General features: G+C 45.8%; 1 protein-coding gene across 5 annotated transcripts in view; it reads left to right on the top strand.

The window, feature by feature from the left end:
* tmtc4 (transmembrane O-mannosyltransferase targeting cadherins 4) overlaps nt 1–15,940 on the top strand; it is a 62,289-nt gene that overhangs the window by 33,898 nt on the left and 12,451 nt on the right. For 4 of the 5 annotated variants that reach the window (XM_070891779.1, XM_070891781.1, XM_070891777.1 and 1 more), the window contains exons 10-14: nt 1,791–1,965; nt 2,089–2,220; nt 8,079–8,158; nt 8,287–8,394; nt 9,106–9,247. In XM_070891779.1, coding sequence (XP_070747880.1) covers nt 1,791–1,965; nt 2,089–2,220; nt 8,079–8,158; nt 8,287–8,394; nt 9,106–9,247 — 637 coding nt within the window. The remainder of the gene's footprint in view (nt 1–1,790; nt 1,966–2,088; nt 2,221–8,078; nt 8,159–8,286; nt 8,395–9,105; nt 9,248–15,940) is intronic. The other variant, XM_070891778.1, reaches the window with a different exon arrangement.

Raw genomic sequence — 15,940 nt, 5'->3', positions numbered from 1 at the left:
CATGGTTTATTTAATCTTGTCTTTGCTTATAAATTTTTATTCAAGTTGGATTTATTTGTATAATATTTGTATAAGTATAACTGAGAATTTATTGTAGAATTTAATGACTTCCCTTCCCCCCTCTCCCCCACCTCGTTCCCGACGCCTAATTTGTAACCTGCGCCTGATTTTTTAATGTGTAGACAAGGTTTTTTCAAGCCTACAAAAATCTTCACTTGCTTCATTCTAAGTTAGTTTGGAGTATGTTTTCACTGTGGAAACTTTCAAATCAGGCGTCAGTGGCCGGACACGCCCCCTTTTGAAATAAAATTCTGTTCAAAAGTGAAACTGTTCTACCTGACTAGAACTGCAGAAAACTTAAATGTGGAGAATTCCGATTTCTAAGATACTCCGTTCTCCACCAGTTGCTCCTAAAAAATCAGGAGCAAATCATGTGGAAACTTGGGGCCATTAAGTGGGGGGGGGGGGGGATAATTTGCAAATAATATTTATCTTTCTGTTGGTCAAAATGCTAGCTCATATGATATCCATCATAATCTACCTCGTAGCCAGAAAATATCCACTTGGATGACATATCTAATGTGCCCATCTTTGGCTGACTACCATTGATCTGTAGGAATCTGTACCCTTTTTTAAAAAAAAACTAATTACATCGAATTTACAGCATAATTCAGTCCAACATGTCTGTGCCGGTGTTTATGCTCCATACACGCCTCCTCGCACCCTACTTCATCTCACCCCATCAACATATCCTTTGATTCTTTCTCTCTCATGTACTTATCTAACTTCCCCTTAAAAAGCTACTCGCCTCAACACTCTGTCGTAGCGAGTTCCTTATTGGATTTATTAGTGACTGTCTTGTATTTATGACCCTTGTCATAATCTTGTCATTCAGGTACTATTCAATAGCTCAGTTTTGCTTGTAGCTCACTGATAGATTGTTAGAGGTGTGCCTGTTGGATATGTTCCTAAGTAGGCATTCTCTGGCTGGAAATCAAGGATTATTCACTGCAAGGCTGCGGTTTGATTCACAAGATAGAACTATTCTGACTCTTGGATAATGGGAGATAATACTTTATTTAAGAAACAGCAGAGGAGAGATTGAGTAGACTAGGCCTATATTGTCTAGAGTTTAGAAGAATGAGAAGTGACCTCATTCAAACATATAAAATGCTTACAGGACTTGACAGGGTAGATGCTGGGTGGCTGTTTCCTCTGGCTGGGGAGTCTAGTACTAGAGGGTCACAGTCTCAGAATAAGGGGTCGGCCATTTAGGACTAAGATAAGGAGAAAGTTCTTCACTCAGAGGATGGTGAATGTTTGGAATTCTCTACCCCAGAGAGCTGTACATGCTGAGTCGTTGAATATATTCAAGGCTGAGATCGATAGATTTTTGGCAACTAAGGGAATCTAGGGATATGGGGATAGTGCAGGAAAGTGAAGGGCCGAATGGCCTACCGCTGCTCCTATTTTTTATGTTACGATTTCCCTATCCCTCAGTATCATTTCCCCTTATAAATCTGTTCCAGTCATTCATCTCCTTAATGAGATTAGACGGGTTGTAAGGTACTGCTAGAGCAAAGCTTTGATTTACTTGCTGCCCTGCAACTCCCAGAGCGATTGTTAAAAGATTTTATTACTTCTGTGTGAGATGGTTGGCTAATTTTAAGGTAGCTTCTATCCTTCTCCAAAAGTCTTTTTAACCATGTCTGCTATTAACACCGCTAAAATCCATACTGGCATGTTAATCTGATAGTGATTGTAACAAATGTATTTGAATACATTGACAGAATCCTTGCCTCTGGAATCACTCTTGTGATCATCCCATTCCTTCCTGCATCTAACCTTTTCTTCAGAGTGGGGTTTGTGATTGCAGAACGAGTCATCTATCTCTCCAGTGCTGGTTATTGCATGCTGTTGTCTTATGGCATTTGCATCTTGTCGAGACAAGGCAGGAGAGTCAAGGTAGGGACGTGCATTTATTTATTTGTCCATTACTGTATTTTAACACAATGTTGGCTTCACAAGTTGCAGGCTTGAAATGGGTTATCAATCGCAATTTTATTTTTGCTCTGTAATTTTCTTTAGAATATCATCTCTGTTGCTGTGACAGGCCTGGTAATTCTGAATATTCTGCGGTGTATCAGGCGGAGTTACCAGTGGCGGACAGAAGAAGCTCTTTTCACAAGTGCCTTGTCGGTCTGTCCCTTTAATGCTAAAGTAAGAAAATACATTTATTTGAGGGAAAAAAACAACTTCTGAAATCATTGGTAAATCATATTAGAAGATATGATCTTATTTTCTGTAATAATAAATGAAGTTCTTGTACTGCTGGTTGAATTTAATTGGCTCAGCAATGTAATTGTTTGTGACAATGTGCTGCCCTTGCACTAAAAGAAGGACTTGCATTTATATAGCGCCTTTCACGACCCCGGGACGTCCCAAAATGCTTTACAGCCAATGAAGTACTTTCAGAGTGCAGTCACTGTTATGTAGGAAATGCAGCAGCCAATTTGTGCACAGCAAGCTCCCACAAACAGCAATGTGATAATGACCAGATAATCTATTTCTTAGTGATATTGATTGAGGGATAAATATTGGCCAGGACACCGGGGGGAACTCCCCTGTTCTTCTTCAAAATAGTGCAATGGGATCTTTTGCTTCCGTCGCAACAGTGGCCCGAGTCTACTCTGCTGCAGAATACTGCTCTGCCTCTCAGTCCTGCAGCCACCATACAAAGATTGTGGATGTACAGCTAAACACCGCCATGAAGACGGTGTCAGGAACGCTCGAGCCCACTCTAACCGAGTGTCTCCTGGTGCTGTCCCACATTGCCCCGCATACCATTCGCCGCAACATCACTGTGCTCCGTGAGATGGAAAAAATCACGAGCAACATTGACCTTCTCATTCACGAAGACTTGAAAACCCCACCACGAAAGCGCTTAAAATCGTGCTGTCCATTCTGGGAAACAGCAGCCAATATTCACGTAGCTGGTATCGATCCACTGTCCAGATGGACGGAATCGTGGGACGCAGGCAACATAAAGAACCAACACCTGATCAATGACCCAGCAGCAGAGACCCCTGGCGTCGACCTCCCTCGAAGACAGTGGGCAACGCTAGCCCCAATCCATGCAGGGCATGGACGATGCAGCCCCCTGCTCCACATATGGAACATGAGGGATGAACCGCAGTGCAACTGTGGCCATGAGTCTCAGACCATGGAACACGTCACATCAACCTGCCCACTGAGATCTGTCGTGGGAGGCACCACATTTCTCCATTCGGCATCTCGGGGCCATCGAATGAAGAGCCGAACTAGACAACCCATTATAAGCTTTTCCCGACATACAAAACAACAACTTTCACCTGAGGGGGCAGATGGGACCTCGGTTTAATGTCCCATTTGAAAGACAGTCCCTCTGACAGTGCAGCACTCCCTCAGTACTGCCCCTCTGACAGTGCAGCACTCCCTCAGTACTGTCCCTCTGACAGTGCAGCACTCCCTCAGTACTGCCCCTCTGACAGTGCAGCACTCCCTCAGTACCGCCCCTCTGACAGTGCAGCACTCCCTCAGTACTGCCCCTCTGACAGTGCAGCACTCCCTCAGTACTGTCCCTCTGACAGTGCAGCACTCCCTCAGTACTGCCCCTCTGACAGTGCAGCACTCCCTCAGTACTGCCCCTCTGACAGTGCAGCACTCCCTCAGTACTGCCCCGCTGACAGTGCAGCGCTCCCTCAGTACTGCACTGGAGATTTTGTGCTATCCACTGAGTCACGGCTAACATTATAGCAGCGAGTGGTGCATTTGTTGCACCCTCTTCTTTACCTCAAACTCGAGCTAAATGCAGCAGGGTCTACAGATTGTCCTTAGTAGCAGGGACGTTGGCTTGATTTTCCTCCTTCTCTTCTACACCCCCTCCCCCATCCGTAGCCTTGGACTGCTGAGGCCAAAACTAGGGGCCATAAATATAAGACGGTCACCAATAAATTCAATAGGGAATTCAGGAGAAACTTCTTTAACCAGAGAGTGGTGAGAATGTGGAACTTGTTACCACAGGGAGTGGTTGATGCGAATAGCAGAGAGGCATTTAAGGGGAAATTGGATAAACACATGAGGGAGAAAGGAATAGAAGGATATGCTGATAGGGTGAGATGAAGAGGGGTGGGAGGAGGCTCGTGTGGAGCATAAACACCAGCATGGACCAGTTGGGCCAAATGGCCTGTTTCTGTGCTTTACACTCTCTGTAAATCGATGTAGTATCTTGCTACGGTCAGCAAATTCTGCGCAGAGGGAGGATGGTCTGCCTGGCTTGGTTCCATAGGTTCTCTGTTGGTCAGCTTAGTAGAATCTAGTGTGTGTGTGAGAGATCATAGAATCATAGATATTCACAGCACAGAAGGAAACCATTCGGCCCATCGTGTCCAAGAGCTATCCAGCCTAATCCCACTTGCCAGCTCTTGGTCTGTAGTCCTGCAAGTTACGACACTTCAAGTGCACATCCAAGTATTTTTTAAATGTGGAGAGGGTTTCTACCTCTACCACCCTTTCAGGCAGTGAGTTCCAGACCCCCACCACCCTCTGGGTGAAGACATTTCCCCTCAAATCCCCTCTAAACCTCCTACCAAATACTTTAAATCTACGCCCCCCCCCCCCCTGGCTGTTGACCCCTCTGCTGAGGGAAATAGGTTCTTCCTATCCACTCTATCCAGGCTCCTCATAATTTTATACACCTCAATAAGGTTCCCCTCAGCCTCCTCTGTTCCAAAGAAAACAAACCCAGCCTATCCAATCTTTCCTCATAGCTAAAATTCTCTAGTCCAGGCAACATCCTCCTAAATCTCCTCTCTACCCTCTCTAGTGCAATCACATCTTTCTTGTAATGTGGTGACCAGAACTGCACGCAGTACTCTAGCTGTGGCCTAACCAGTGTTTTATACAGTTCAAGCATAACCTCCCTGCTCTTGTATTCTATGCCTCGGCTAATAAAGACAAGTGTTGCATATGCCGCCTTAACCATCTTATCTACCAGGCCTGCTACCTGCAGGGATCTGTGGACCTGCACCCCCAAGGTCCCTTTGTTCCTCTACAATCCTCAGTGTCCTACCATTTAATGTGCATTCCCTTGTCTTGTTGGCCCTCCCTAAATGCATTACCTCGCACTTCTCAGAGTTGAATTCCATTTGCCAATGTTCTGCCCACCTGACCAGTTCATTGATATCTTCCTGCAATCTGCAGCTTCTTCATTATCAACCACACGGCCGATTTTAGTGTCATCTGCAAACTTCTTAATCATACCCCCTACATTCAAGTTTAAATCATTGATATATGCCACAAAAAACAAGGGACCGAGTACTAAGCCCTGTGGAATCCCATTGGAAACAGGCTTCCAGTCACAAAAACATCCATCAACCTTTGCGTCCTGCCTCTGAGCCAATTTTGGATTCAACTTGCCACTTTGCCCTGGATCCCATGGGCTTTTACTGTCGTGACCAGTCTGCCATGTGGGACCTTATCAAAAGCCTTGCTAAAATCCATATACACTACATCAAACGTACTACCTGTATCGACCCTCTTTTTTTACCTCAAAAAATTCAATCAAGTTAGTCAGTCTCAACATTCCCTTAACAAATCCATGCTGACTGTCCTTGATTAATCCGTGTCTTTCTAAATGAAGAATTTATCCTGTTCCTCTTTCCCACCACCGAGGTTAGGCTGACTGGCCTGTAATTATTCGGTCTATCCCTTTACCCTTTTTAAACAAAGTACAACGTTTGCAGTGGTCCAGTCCTCCGGCACCACACCTGTAGCCAGAGAGGATTGGAAAATGATGATCAGAGCCTCTGTTATTTCCTCTTTTGCTTCTCTTAACAGCCTGGGATACACTTTATCCGGGCCTGGGGATTTATCTACTTTCAAAGCTGCTAAGCCCCTTAATACTTCCCCTCTCACTGTTTATTTCATCTAATATTTCACACTCCTCCTTCCCTGATTGTAATGTCGGCATTACCCCTCTCTTTTGTGAAAACAGACACAAAGTATTTATTAAGAACCATACCCACGTCTTCTGCCTCCACACACACATTACCTTTATGGTCTCCATTAGGCCCTACTCTTTCTTTAGTTATCCTCTTGCTCTTAATGTATTTATAAAACATCTTTGGGTTTTCAATGATTTTACTTGCCAAAAAATGTTCATGCTCTCTTTTTGCTTTCCTAATTTCCTTTTTAATTGCACCCCTGGACTTTCTATAATCCTAGAGCTTCTGCAGTATTGAGCCCTCGGTGTCATAAGTCTCCCTTTTTTTTCTTTATCCTACCCTGTATACCCCTTGACATCCAGGGGGCTCTAGATTTGTTAGTCCCGCCCTTTTTCTTTAAGGGAATATACTTGCTCTGAGCGCTCAGGATCTCCTCTTTGAATGCCTCCCATTGCTCTGACACTGATTTACCTTTAAGTAGCTGTTTCCAGTCCACTTTGGCTAAATCCCATCTCAGCTTAGCAAATTTGGCTTTTCCTCAATTGAGAATTTTTATTCCTGGTCTCTTTTTGTCCTTTTCCATAACTACCCTAAATCTCATTGAATTGTGATCACTAGCAGCCAAATGCTCTCCCACTGATGCCCCTTCCACTTGCCCAGCTTCATTCCCTAAAACTAAGTCCAGAACCGCCCCTCCCTTGTTGGCTTGTTACATACTGGCCAAAAAAGTTCTCCTGAATGCATTTTAGGAATTCCGCACCCTCTATACTTTTCACGCTCTTTTTTTTTTCCCCAGTTAATATTAGGGTAGTTGAAATCCCCTGCTGTTACTGCCCTATAGTTTTTACACTTCTCAGAAATGTGCCGACATATTTGTTCTTCCATCTCCCTCTGAATGTTTGGGGGTCTATAGTATACTCCCAGCAGTGTGATTGCCCCTTTTTTGTTCTTCAATTCAACCCATATGGCCTAATTTGATGATCCTTCTAACAGATTGTGTTTGTGTGAAAGAGTGTGTGTGTGTGTGTGTGTGTGTGGTGCGCGCGCCAGTATGGATTCAATCCCACTGTCTGCACACATATGTGCAGAACCAGCCTTTCACACTGCACCTTAACTTGTAATTGCCAGAACCTAAGCCACAGTATTGGATAATGGCCATTGACATTGGATTGGATTTTGCTGCCAGAATTTCGGCTCCTCTGTCAGCTCATGCCTTTATGTACACCAAACTGTCTTTAATTAACATTAAAAGATTCCACGTTCAAAGTCCAACAGTTATTTCATTCATCCTTTCAGTAATACACTTAGTTGGACTCTATCAAACATACTCTGTTATATTATAAAATATTTTCTTAAATTATGGGATTCCATAGGAATGGCATGGTAATAGGCAGGTTTGGTTAAGCATGTGCCTCACCTGTGGGGTCAAAAAGTCACCAGCCGCAACTGATATAGTCCATCGACAGCAGTACGATCAATGCTTTCTTGGCATTCCTAAAGGGCTTGCATTTATATAGCGCCTTTTACAACCTCGGGATATCCCAAAGCGTTTTACAGCCAATGAAGTACTTTTGAAGTGTAGTCACTGTCGTAATGTAGGAAATGTGGCAGCCAATTTGCACATGGCAAGATCCCAGTAATAGCAAACGTGATAATGACCAGTGATGTTGGTTGAGGGATAAATATTGGCCCCAGGACACCGAGGAGAACTTCCCTGCTCTTCTTTAAAATAGTGCCATGGGATTTTTTACGTCCACCTGAGGGGGCAATTATAATGTCTCATCCGAAAGATGGCACCTCTGACAGTGCTGCACTCCCTCAGTACTGCCCCTCTGACAGTGCAGCACTCTTTCAGTACCGCCCCTACGACAGTGCAGCGCTCTTTCAGTACTGCCCCTCCGACAGTGCAGGGCTCCCTCAGTGCTGCACTGGGAGTGCCAGCCTAGATTTTGTGCTCGACCCACAAACTTCTGACTCGGAGGTGAGAGTGCTGCCCATTGAGCCACGGCTGACGCTGTTGGTCGCACTATGTACTGGAGTGGGTTATGCACCCCATGTCATTCAATACTGATGAAATCTTTTTCTTTTTTGCAGGTACACTACAATGTTGGCAAAAATTTAGCTGATCGAGGGAAAGAAATATCTGCCATCCAATATTATAGAGAAGCCGTAAGGTATTCACATGGCTTGTTTTTTAGTTATGGTTTATAATAAGGAAGATGCAAAGTTCACTCTTTAACTGGACACAACTTTCTCTCTTTAGTTGCGGTGAAAATTGCAAAAACCTTTCATTTCATTTCAGACTTAATCCGAAGTATGTCCATGCTATGAACAATCTTGGAAACATTTTAAAGGAAAGAAAGGAACTACATGAAGCAGAAAAGTTACTCTCCAGAGCTGTAGCCATTCAGTACGTCTTCATTTGTGTTTCATTTTAATTAATTCACTTGTGGGTAAGTCCAAAACTAGGGGACATAAATATAAGATAGTCACTAATAAATCTAATAGGGAATTCAGGAGAAACTTCTTTACCCAGAGAGAGGTGAGAATGTGGAACTTGCTACCACAAGGAGTGATGAAGTGAATAGCATAGATGCATTTAAGGGGAAGCGAGATAAACACATGAGGGAGAAAGGAATAGAAGGATATGTTGATAGGGTGAGAAGAAGAGGGGTGGGAGGAGGCTTATGTGGAGCATAAACACCAGCATAGACCTGTTGGGCCGGATGGCTTGATTCTGTGCTGTACATTTTATGTAATTCTGTTCATCAGTACTTAATACTCAGGGGTAATGGTCTCAGATTATAGGCTCGGCCATTTAGGATTGAGACGAGGAGAAATTTCTTCGGAGGGTTGTGAATCTTTGGAATTCTCTACCCCAGAGGGCTGTGGATGCTCAGTCGATGAGTATATTCAAGGCTGAGATCGATAGATTTTTGGGCACTAAGGGAATCAGGGATATGGGGATGGTGCGGGAAGGTGGAGTTGAGGTAGAAGATCAGCCACGATCTTATTGAATGATGGAGCAGGCTCGAATGGCCAACTCCTGCTTCTAATTCTTATGTTCTTGTGTTTTAAAAGCATGAGGATCTAATTTTCACTCTTGGTTTCTGATGCACAGACCTGATTTCGCTGCTGCCTGGATGAATCTAGGAATCGTACAAAATAGTTTGAACAAATATGAAGAGGCGGAAAGGAGTTACTGGACTGCAATAAAATACAGAAAGAAATATCCAGATTGCTACTACAATTTGGGACGTCTGGTAAGTCCGTTTGAAATTAGATATCGAACAGTGTGTCTGAATTCAAAATGATAATACATCTTTATACATGTCAGAAATACAAACTAAAGTAATTCATATGGAGAAATTGTTTCCACTTGGAGGGGAGTTCAAAATTAGGGGGCCATAAATACAAGACAGTCACTAATAAATTCAATCAGGGATTCAAGAGGAACTTCTTTACCCAGAGAGTGGTGAGAATGTGGAACTCGCTACCACAGGGAGTGGTTGAGGCAACTATTATAGATGCATTTAAGGGGAAGCTGAATAGCACATGAGGGAGAAAGGAATAGAAGGTTATGGTGATGGGGTGAGCTGAAGAGGGTGGGAGGGCGCTCGTGTGGAGCATAAACACCGGTATGGACAAGTGGGGCCTGTTAAGCTCATAATAAAGTAATGCAACTGAGTATTGTAGACAATGAATAAATGTGACCTTAGCTCCTTTATCCAAACTCCAGAGTGCTGGTACAGCATGGGAGGCCTGCTCATATACAGTGCTCCCAAGGGATGCTGGGATCCCTTGGGACTCCCAACAGGTAAGCCCTCTGGTGGCGGTATGATACAGTTTGCCTAGGGTTGCATACATAACATCACTCCCTCCCAAAGTCTGTAGTGCACTTATTTACAGGGTGAGACGATCTGGGGCTTTTCGCTCCCTTGTCGATCGTCTCGGTAGAAATGCAGGTGTCGGTCAGTTCTTCGCTGGGCTGCTGGGCAGCTGGCCTTGCCGGGCTGCTGGGGATGGTGAGTTCAGCTTCATGGTCGATTGTGATGTCAGTTGCCACTTGTGTGTGTGTTGGACGGTTGAAGTTGGTGGTGTCCTCTTCGGGTTGCTCGTGGCTGCTTGTGAATCGCTGTTTGGTTTGGTCCAACTGCTTTCTGCAAGTTAGACCTGAAACACCCTATTCCCTTCTTTGGCTATGACGGTGCCAGCAAGCAAGCCATTTGGGACCATGTCCATAGTTGAGTTCAAATACAGTGTCATTGACTTCAGTATCGCATGACAGGTTTGCGCGATCATGGTACATGCTTTGTTGATGCCGCCTGCCCTCGACGTGATCATGGAGATCAGGGTGGACAAGAGAGAGCCTTGTTTTGAGCGTTCTTTTCATGAGCAGCTCGGCTGGGGGAACCCCGGTGAGCGAGTGGGGTCTGGTGCGGTAGCTGAGCAAGACTCGGGACAGGCGGGTCTGCAGGGAGCCTTCCGACACACGTTTCAAGCTTTGCTTGATGGTTTGGACTGCCCGTTTTGCCTGGCCGTTGAATGCGGGCTTGAAGGGGCAGATGTGGTGCTTGATCCCATTGTGGGTCGTGAATTTCTTGATTTCAGTACTGGTGAAGCACGGCCCATTGTCGCTGACGAGGACATCGGGCACGCCGTGCATGGCAAACATGGCTCGTAGGCTTTCGATGGTGGCAGTGGACGTGCTTACAGACATTATTACACATTCAATCCATTTTGAATAAGCATCCACAACAACCAAAAACATTTTGCCTACAATTGGGTCCGCAAAGTCAACGTGGATCCTAGACCACGGTTTGGAGGGCCGTGACCACAAACTTAGCGGTGCTTCTCTGGGTGCATTGCTCAGTTGAGAGCAAGTGTTGCATTGACGCACGCATGACTCCAAATCTGAGTCGATGCCGGGCCACCACACATGGGATCTGGCTATAGCTTTCATCATTAATATGCCTGGGTGGGTACTGTGTTGGTCGCGTATGAACATTTCCCTGCCTTTCTTAGGCAAAACCACGTGATTGCCCCACAAAAGACAGTCCGCCTGTATGGACATTTCGTCATTGCGCCGCTGGAACGACTTGCTCTCTTCATGCATCTCCGCTGGGACGCTGGACCAGCTTCCATGGAGGACACAGTTTTTTTTTTTACAAGGGACAGTCATGTATCCTGGCTGGTCCAGGTCCTGATCTGGCAGGCCGTAACGGGTGACTTTTCGTTTTCAAATGCATCTATCACCAAGAGCAAGTCTGCAGGCTGTGTCATTTCCACCCCGGTGGTGGGCAATGGTAGCCGACTGAGAGCATCAGCACAGTTCTCTGTGCCTGGTCTGTGGCGGATTACATAGTTATATGCAGACAGCTTGAGCGCCCACCTTTGTATGCGGGCAGAGGCAATGGTATTAATCCCTTTGCTCTCTGAGAATAGCTATGAGCTGCTTATGGTCAGTTTCTAACTCAAACTTGAAACCAAACAGAGACTGGTGCATTTTTTTCACCCCGTAAACGCATGCTAGAGCTTTTTCAATCATGTAGGCCCTTTCGGCCTTGGACAAACTCCTGGACGCAGAGGCCACCGGTTGCAATGTTCCCGAGTCGTTAGCTTGTTGTAACATACACCCGACTCCGTATGAAGCCTCATCGCAAGCTAGCACTAAACGTTTACATGGGTTATACAGAACAAGCAGTTTGTTGGAACATAACACATTTCTGGCTTTCTCAAAAGCAGCCTCTTGTGATTTCCCCCATACCCAGTCATCTCTCTTGCATAGCAACACATGTAGGGGTTCTAGCAAGGTGCTTAACCAGGGTAGGAAATTACCAAAACAGTTGAGTCCCAGGAACAACCGCAGCTCCGTCACGTTCTGTGGTCTCGGAGCGTTCTTGATGGCCTCTATCATGGCGTCGTTGGGTCTGATGCCGTCTGCCGCGATTCTTCTCCCTAAGAACTCGACCTCTGGCGTTGGGAAAACACACTTCGAGTGTTTCAACCTGAGTCCCACGCGTTCTAGCCGACTTAGAACCTCTTCCAGGTTCTTCAAGTGTTCGATGGTGTCCCGACTTGTGACCAGTATGTCGTCCTGGAAAACCACGGTGCGCGGAACCAACTTTAGCAGACTCTCCATGTTTCTTTGCAAAATTGCTGCGGCCGATCGAATCCCAAACGGACATCTATTATAGATGAACAGACCTTTGTGTGTGTTGATGCAGGTGAGGCTTTTTGAAAATTCTGCCAGCTCCTACGTCATGTAGGCCGAGGTCAGGTCCAACTTGGTGAACGTCTTTCCTCCAGCCAGCGTCGCAAATAGGTCGTCTGCCTTGGGTAGCGGGTACTGGTCCTGCAGCGAAAACCGGTTAATCGTTAATTTATAGTCCCCACAAATTCTGACCGTGCCGTCACCTTTGAGAACTGGAACAATCGGACTGGCCCGCTCGTTGAACTCCACTGGCACGATGATGTCTTCTCGCTGCAGTCTGTTCAGCTCAATTTCCACTTTCTCTCGCCTCATATATGGCACCGCCCTTGCCTTGTATTGGATGGGTCGTGTACCGGGAACTGAGTGGATCTGCACCTTCGCCCCCGAGAAACTTCCGATGCCTGGCTCAAACAATGACAGGAACTTGCTCAGAACCTGGGCAGATGAGGCGTCGTTGACGGACGAAAGTGCTCGGATGTTATCCCAGTTGCAGCGGATTTTTCCCAGCCAGCTTCTGCTGAACAGTGTGGGGTCATCTCTTGGTACAATCCATAGTGGTAGTTCGTGCACTGCTCCATCATAGGAGACTTTTACTGCTGTGCTGCCAATAACAGGGATCAGCTCTTTAGTGTAAGTTCTTAGCTTGGTATGAATGGGGCTAAGCTTGGGCCTGTGTGCCTTGTTGCATCACAGCCTGTCGAAGGCCTTTTTGTTCATGATAGACTGACTCGCACCCATATCCAGTTCCATGGATACTGGAATTCTGTCCAGTTCGATCGGTGGTCATTTCGTGGTGAAGGTGTGTACCCCGTACATTTCTGCCTCCTCGTTTCGAGTCTCTAGTTCAGCCTGATCCGCCATGGAACGATCCTCCTCTGCAACCTGGTGGTTTGCAGGGTTTGCAGCTTGTCTGCACATTCGCTGGAGGTGTCCCATTGTTCCACAACCTTTGCACGCATAGTGTTTGAAGCGGCATTGATGGGCTCGATGATCACCTCCGCAGCGCCAACAAGGTGTTAACTGCCTCGCATTAACACTTGATGGCGGAATCTGGGTGATCTGAGGTCGTGCAGCTGCTGCCGTGTACATTCTGCCATATGCATTCCTGCCTGAAAATGTCGTTACTTTGTGTACAGTAGTTGCCGAAATCTCTTTATGCTGTGAAATTTGTTTGGTGTTATTGCTGGTGGACATAAATGCCTGGGCTATCGTTATGGCTTTGCTCAGATTCGGTGTTTCAACAGTCAGTAGTTTGCTAAGGATAATCTCATGGCCAATGCCAAACACAAAAAAGTCTCTTAGCATCTGCTCAACGAATCCATCGAATTCGCAATGTCCTGCAACGCGCCCTAGTTCGGCAACGTAGCTCGCCACTTCCTGGCCTTCAGACCGTTGACCCGTGCAGAAGCGATACCTTGCCATCAGAACGCTTTCCTTCGGATTTATGTGCTCCTGGACCAGCGTACACAGTTCTTCATACGATTTGTTTGTCGGTTTTGCCGGGACCAGAAGATTCTTCATGAGGCCATAGGTTGTTGCCCCACAGACGATAAGGAGGATCTCCCTTCGTTTGGCAGCGTTCTCGGCCACGAAGTATTGGTCGAGTCGCTCCACGAAGGCCTCCCAGTCGTCCCCTTCTGAGAATTTCTCCAGGATACCAACTGTTCTTTGCATTTTCGCGCGGTTGTTCGTTGTCTCGTCGCAGTTGTTAAGCTCATAATAAAGTAATGCAACTGAGTATTGTAGACAATGAGTAAATGTGACCTTAGCTCCTTTATTCAAACTCCAGAGTGCTGGTACAGCATGGGAGGCCTGCTTATATACAGTGCTCCCTAGGGATGCTGGGATCCCTTGGGACTCCAACAAGTAAGCCCTCTGTATGATACAGGTTGCCTAGGGTTGCATACATAACAGGGCCGAATGGCCTGGTTCTGTGCTGTAAATACTACATGCCGTGGTTTCTAAGGTTACTGTTGGATATTTGCTCTGTTTCAGCTTTTTGTCATAATATTTCCGCAAGCTATTCTGCGCAATCTAACATTTCATCTCCACTGTGTCAGTAGCTTACAAACATTTTTGGGTGGCTATTCAATTCCTTTATTTCCCCCCTCCTGCCACCATTTTGCTGGGAGATGTCCCTCCCTTGGGTAGATGAATGATTAGTACATCTCCAGGCCATTGAGTAGGTTGGGCTTATACTCTCTGGAGTTTAGAAGAATGAGAGGTGATCTCATTGAAACATATAAGATTCTGAGGGGGATTGACAGGGTAGATCCTGAGAGGTTGTTTCCCCCTTGCTGGAGAGCAGGCTCGAGGAGCTGTATGGCTGACTCCTGCTCCTAATTCTTTTGTTCTTTACGTTTTTCCACCATCCTTCAACCAGTCACAAGACTGTGAGATAATAGTCCGGCGATAAGACTTAACTACATTACAAGACCTAGAAATGAGAGACAGGTGGCCACAAAACTTTGGACAAAGGTAGATCATGAAGTGATTTTCTTTTTCTTTGGTCTGTTATGGTCAGTGCCAGCTGTGGCTCAGTGAGCAGCATAGAAACATAGAAAATAGGTGCAGGAGTAGGCCATTCGGCCCTTCGAGCCTGCACCACCATTCAATAAGATCATGGCTGATCATTCACCTCAGTACTCCTTTCCTGCTTTCTCTCCATACCTCTTGATCCCTTTAGCCATAAGGGCCATATCTAACTCCCTCTTGAATATATCCAATGAACTGGCATCAACAACAACTCTCTGCGGTAGGGAATTCCACAGGTTAACAACTCTGAGTGAAGAAGTTTCTCCTCATCTCAGTCCTAAATGGCTTATCCCTTATCCTTAGACTATGTCCCCTGGTTCTGGACTTCCCCAACATCGGGAACATTCTTCCTGCATCTAACCTGTCCAGTCCCGTCAGAATTTTATATATTTCTACGAGATCCCCTCTCATCCTTCTAAACTCCAGTGAATACAGGCCCAGTCGATTCAGTCTCGCCTGATATGTCAGTCCTGCCATCCCGGGAATCAGTCTGGTGAACCTTTGCTGCACTCGCTCAATAGCAAGAACGTCCTCCTTCAGATTAGCAGACCAAAACTGAACACAATATTCCAGGTGAGGCCTCACCAAGGCCCTGCAGTAAGACCTCCCCACTCCTATACTCAAATCTTCTCGTTATGAAGGCCAACATGCCATTTGCCGCCTTCACCGCCTGCTGTACCTGCATGCCAACATTTCAATGATTGATGTACCATGACACCCAGGTCTCGTTGCACTTCCCCTTTTCCTAATCTGCCGCCATTCAGATAGAAACATAGAAACTTGGAGATATTACACTCAATTCCTTCATCTAAATCATTAATATATATTGTAAATAGCTGGGGTCCCAGCACTGAGCCCTGCGGCACCCCACTAGTCACTGCCTGCCATTCTGAAAGGACCCATTTATCCCGACTCTCTGCTTCCTGTCTGCCAACCAGTTCTCTATCCACGTCAGTACATTACCCCCAATACCATGTGCTTTAATTTTGCACAACAATTTCTTGTGTGGGACCTTGTCAAAAGCCTTTTGCAAGTCCAAATACACCACATCCACTGGTTCTCCCTTGTCCACTCTACTAGTTACATCCTCAAAAAATTCCAGAAGATTTGTCAAGCATGATTTCCCTTTCATAAATCCATGCTGACTTGGACCGATCCTGTCGCTGCTTTCCAAATGCGCTGCTATTTCATCTTTAATGATTGATTC

The sequence above is a fragment of the Pristiophorus japonicus genome, chromosome 10, assembly GCF_044704955.1.
Source record: "Pristiophorus japonicus isolate sPriJap1 chromosome 10, sPriJap1.hap1, whole genome shotgun sequence".
In the NCBI taxonomy this organism is placed as follows: Eukaryota; Metazoa; Chordata; class Chondrichthyes; family Pristiophoridae; genus Pristiophorus; species Pristiophorus japonicus.
Note: the sequence above shows the minus strand (reverse complement) of the source record. Positions and strands in the feature narration are given on the sequence as shown.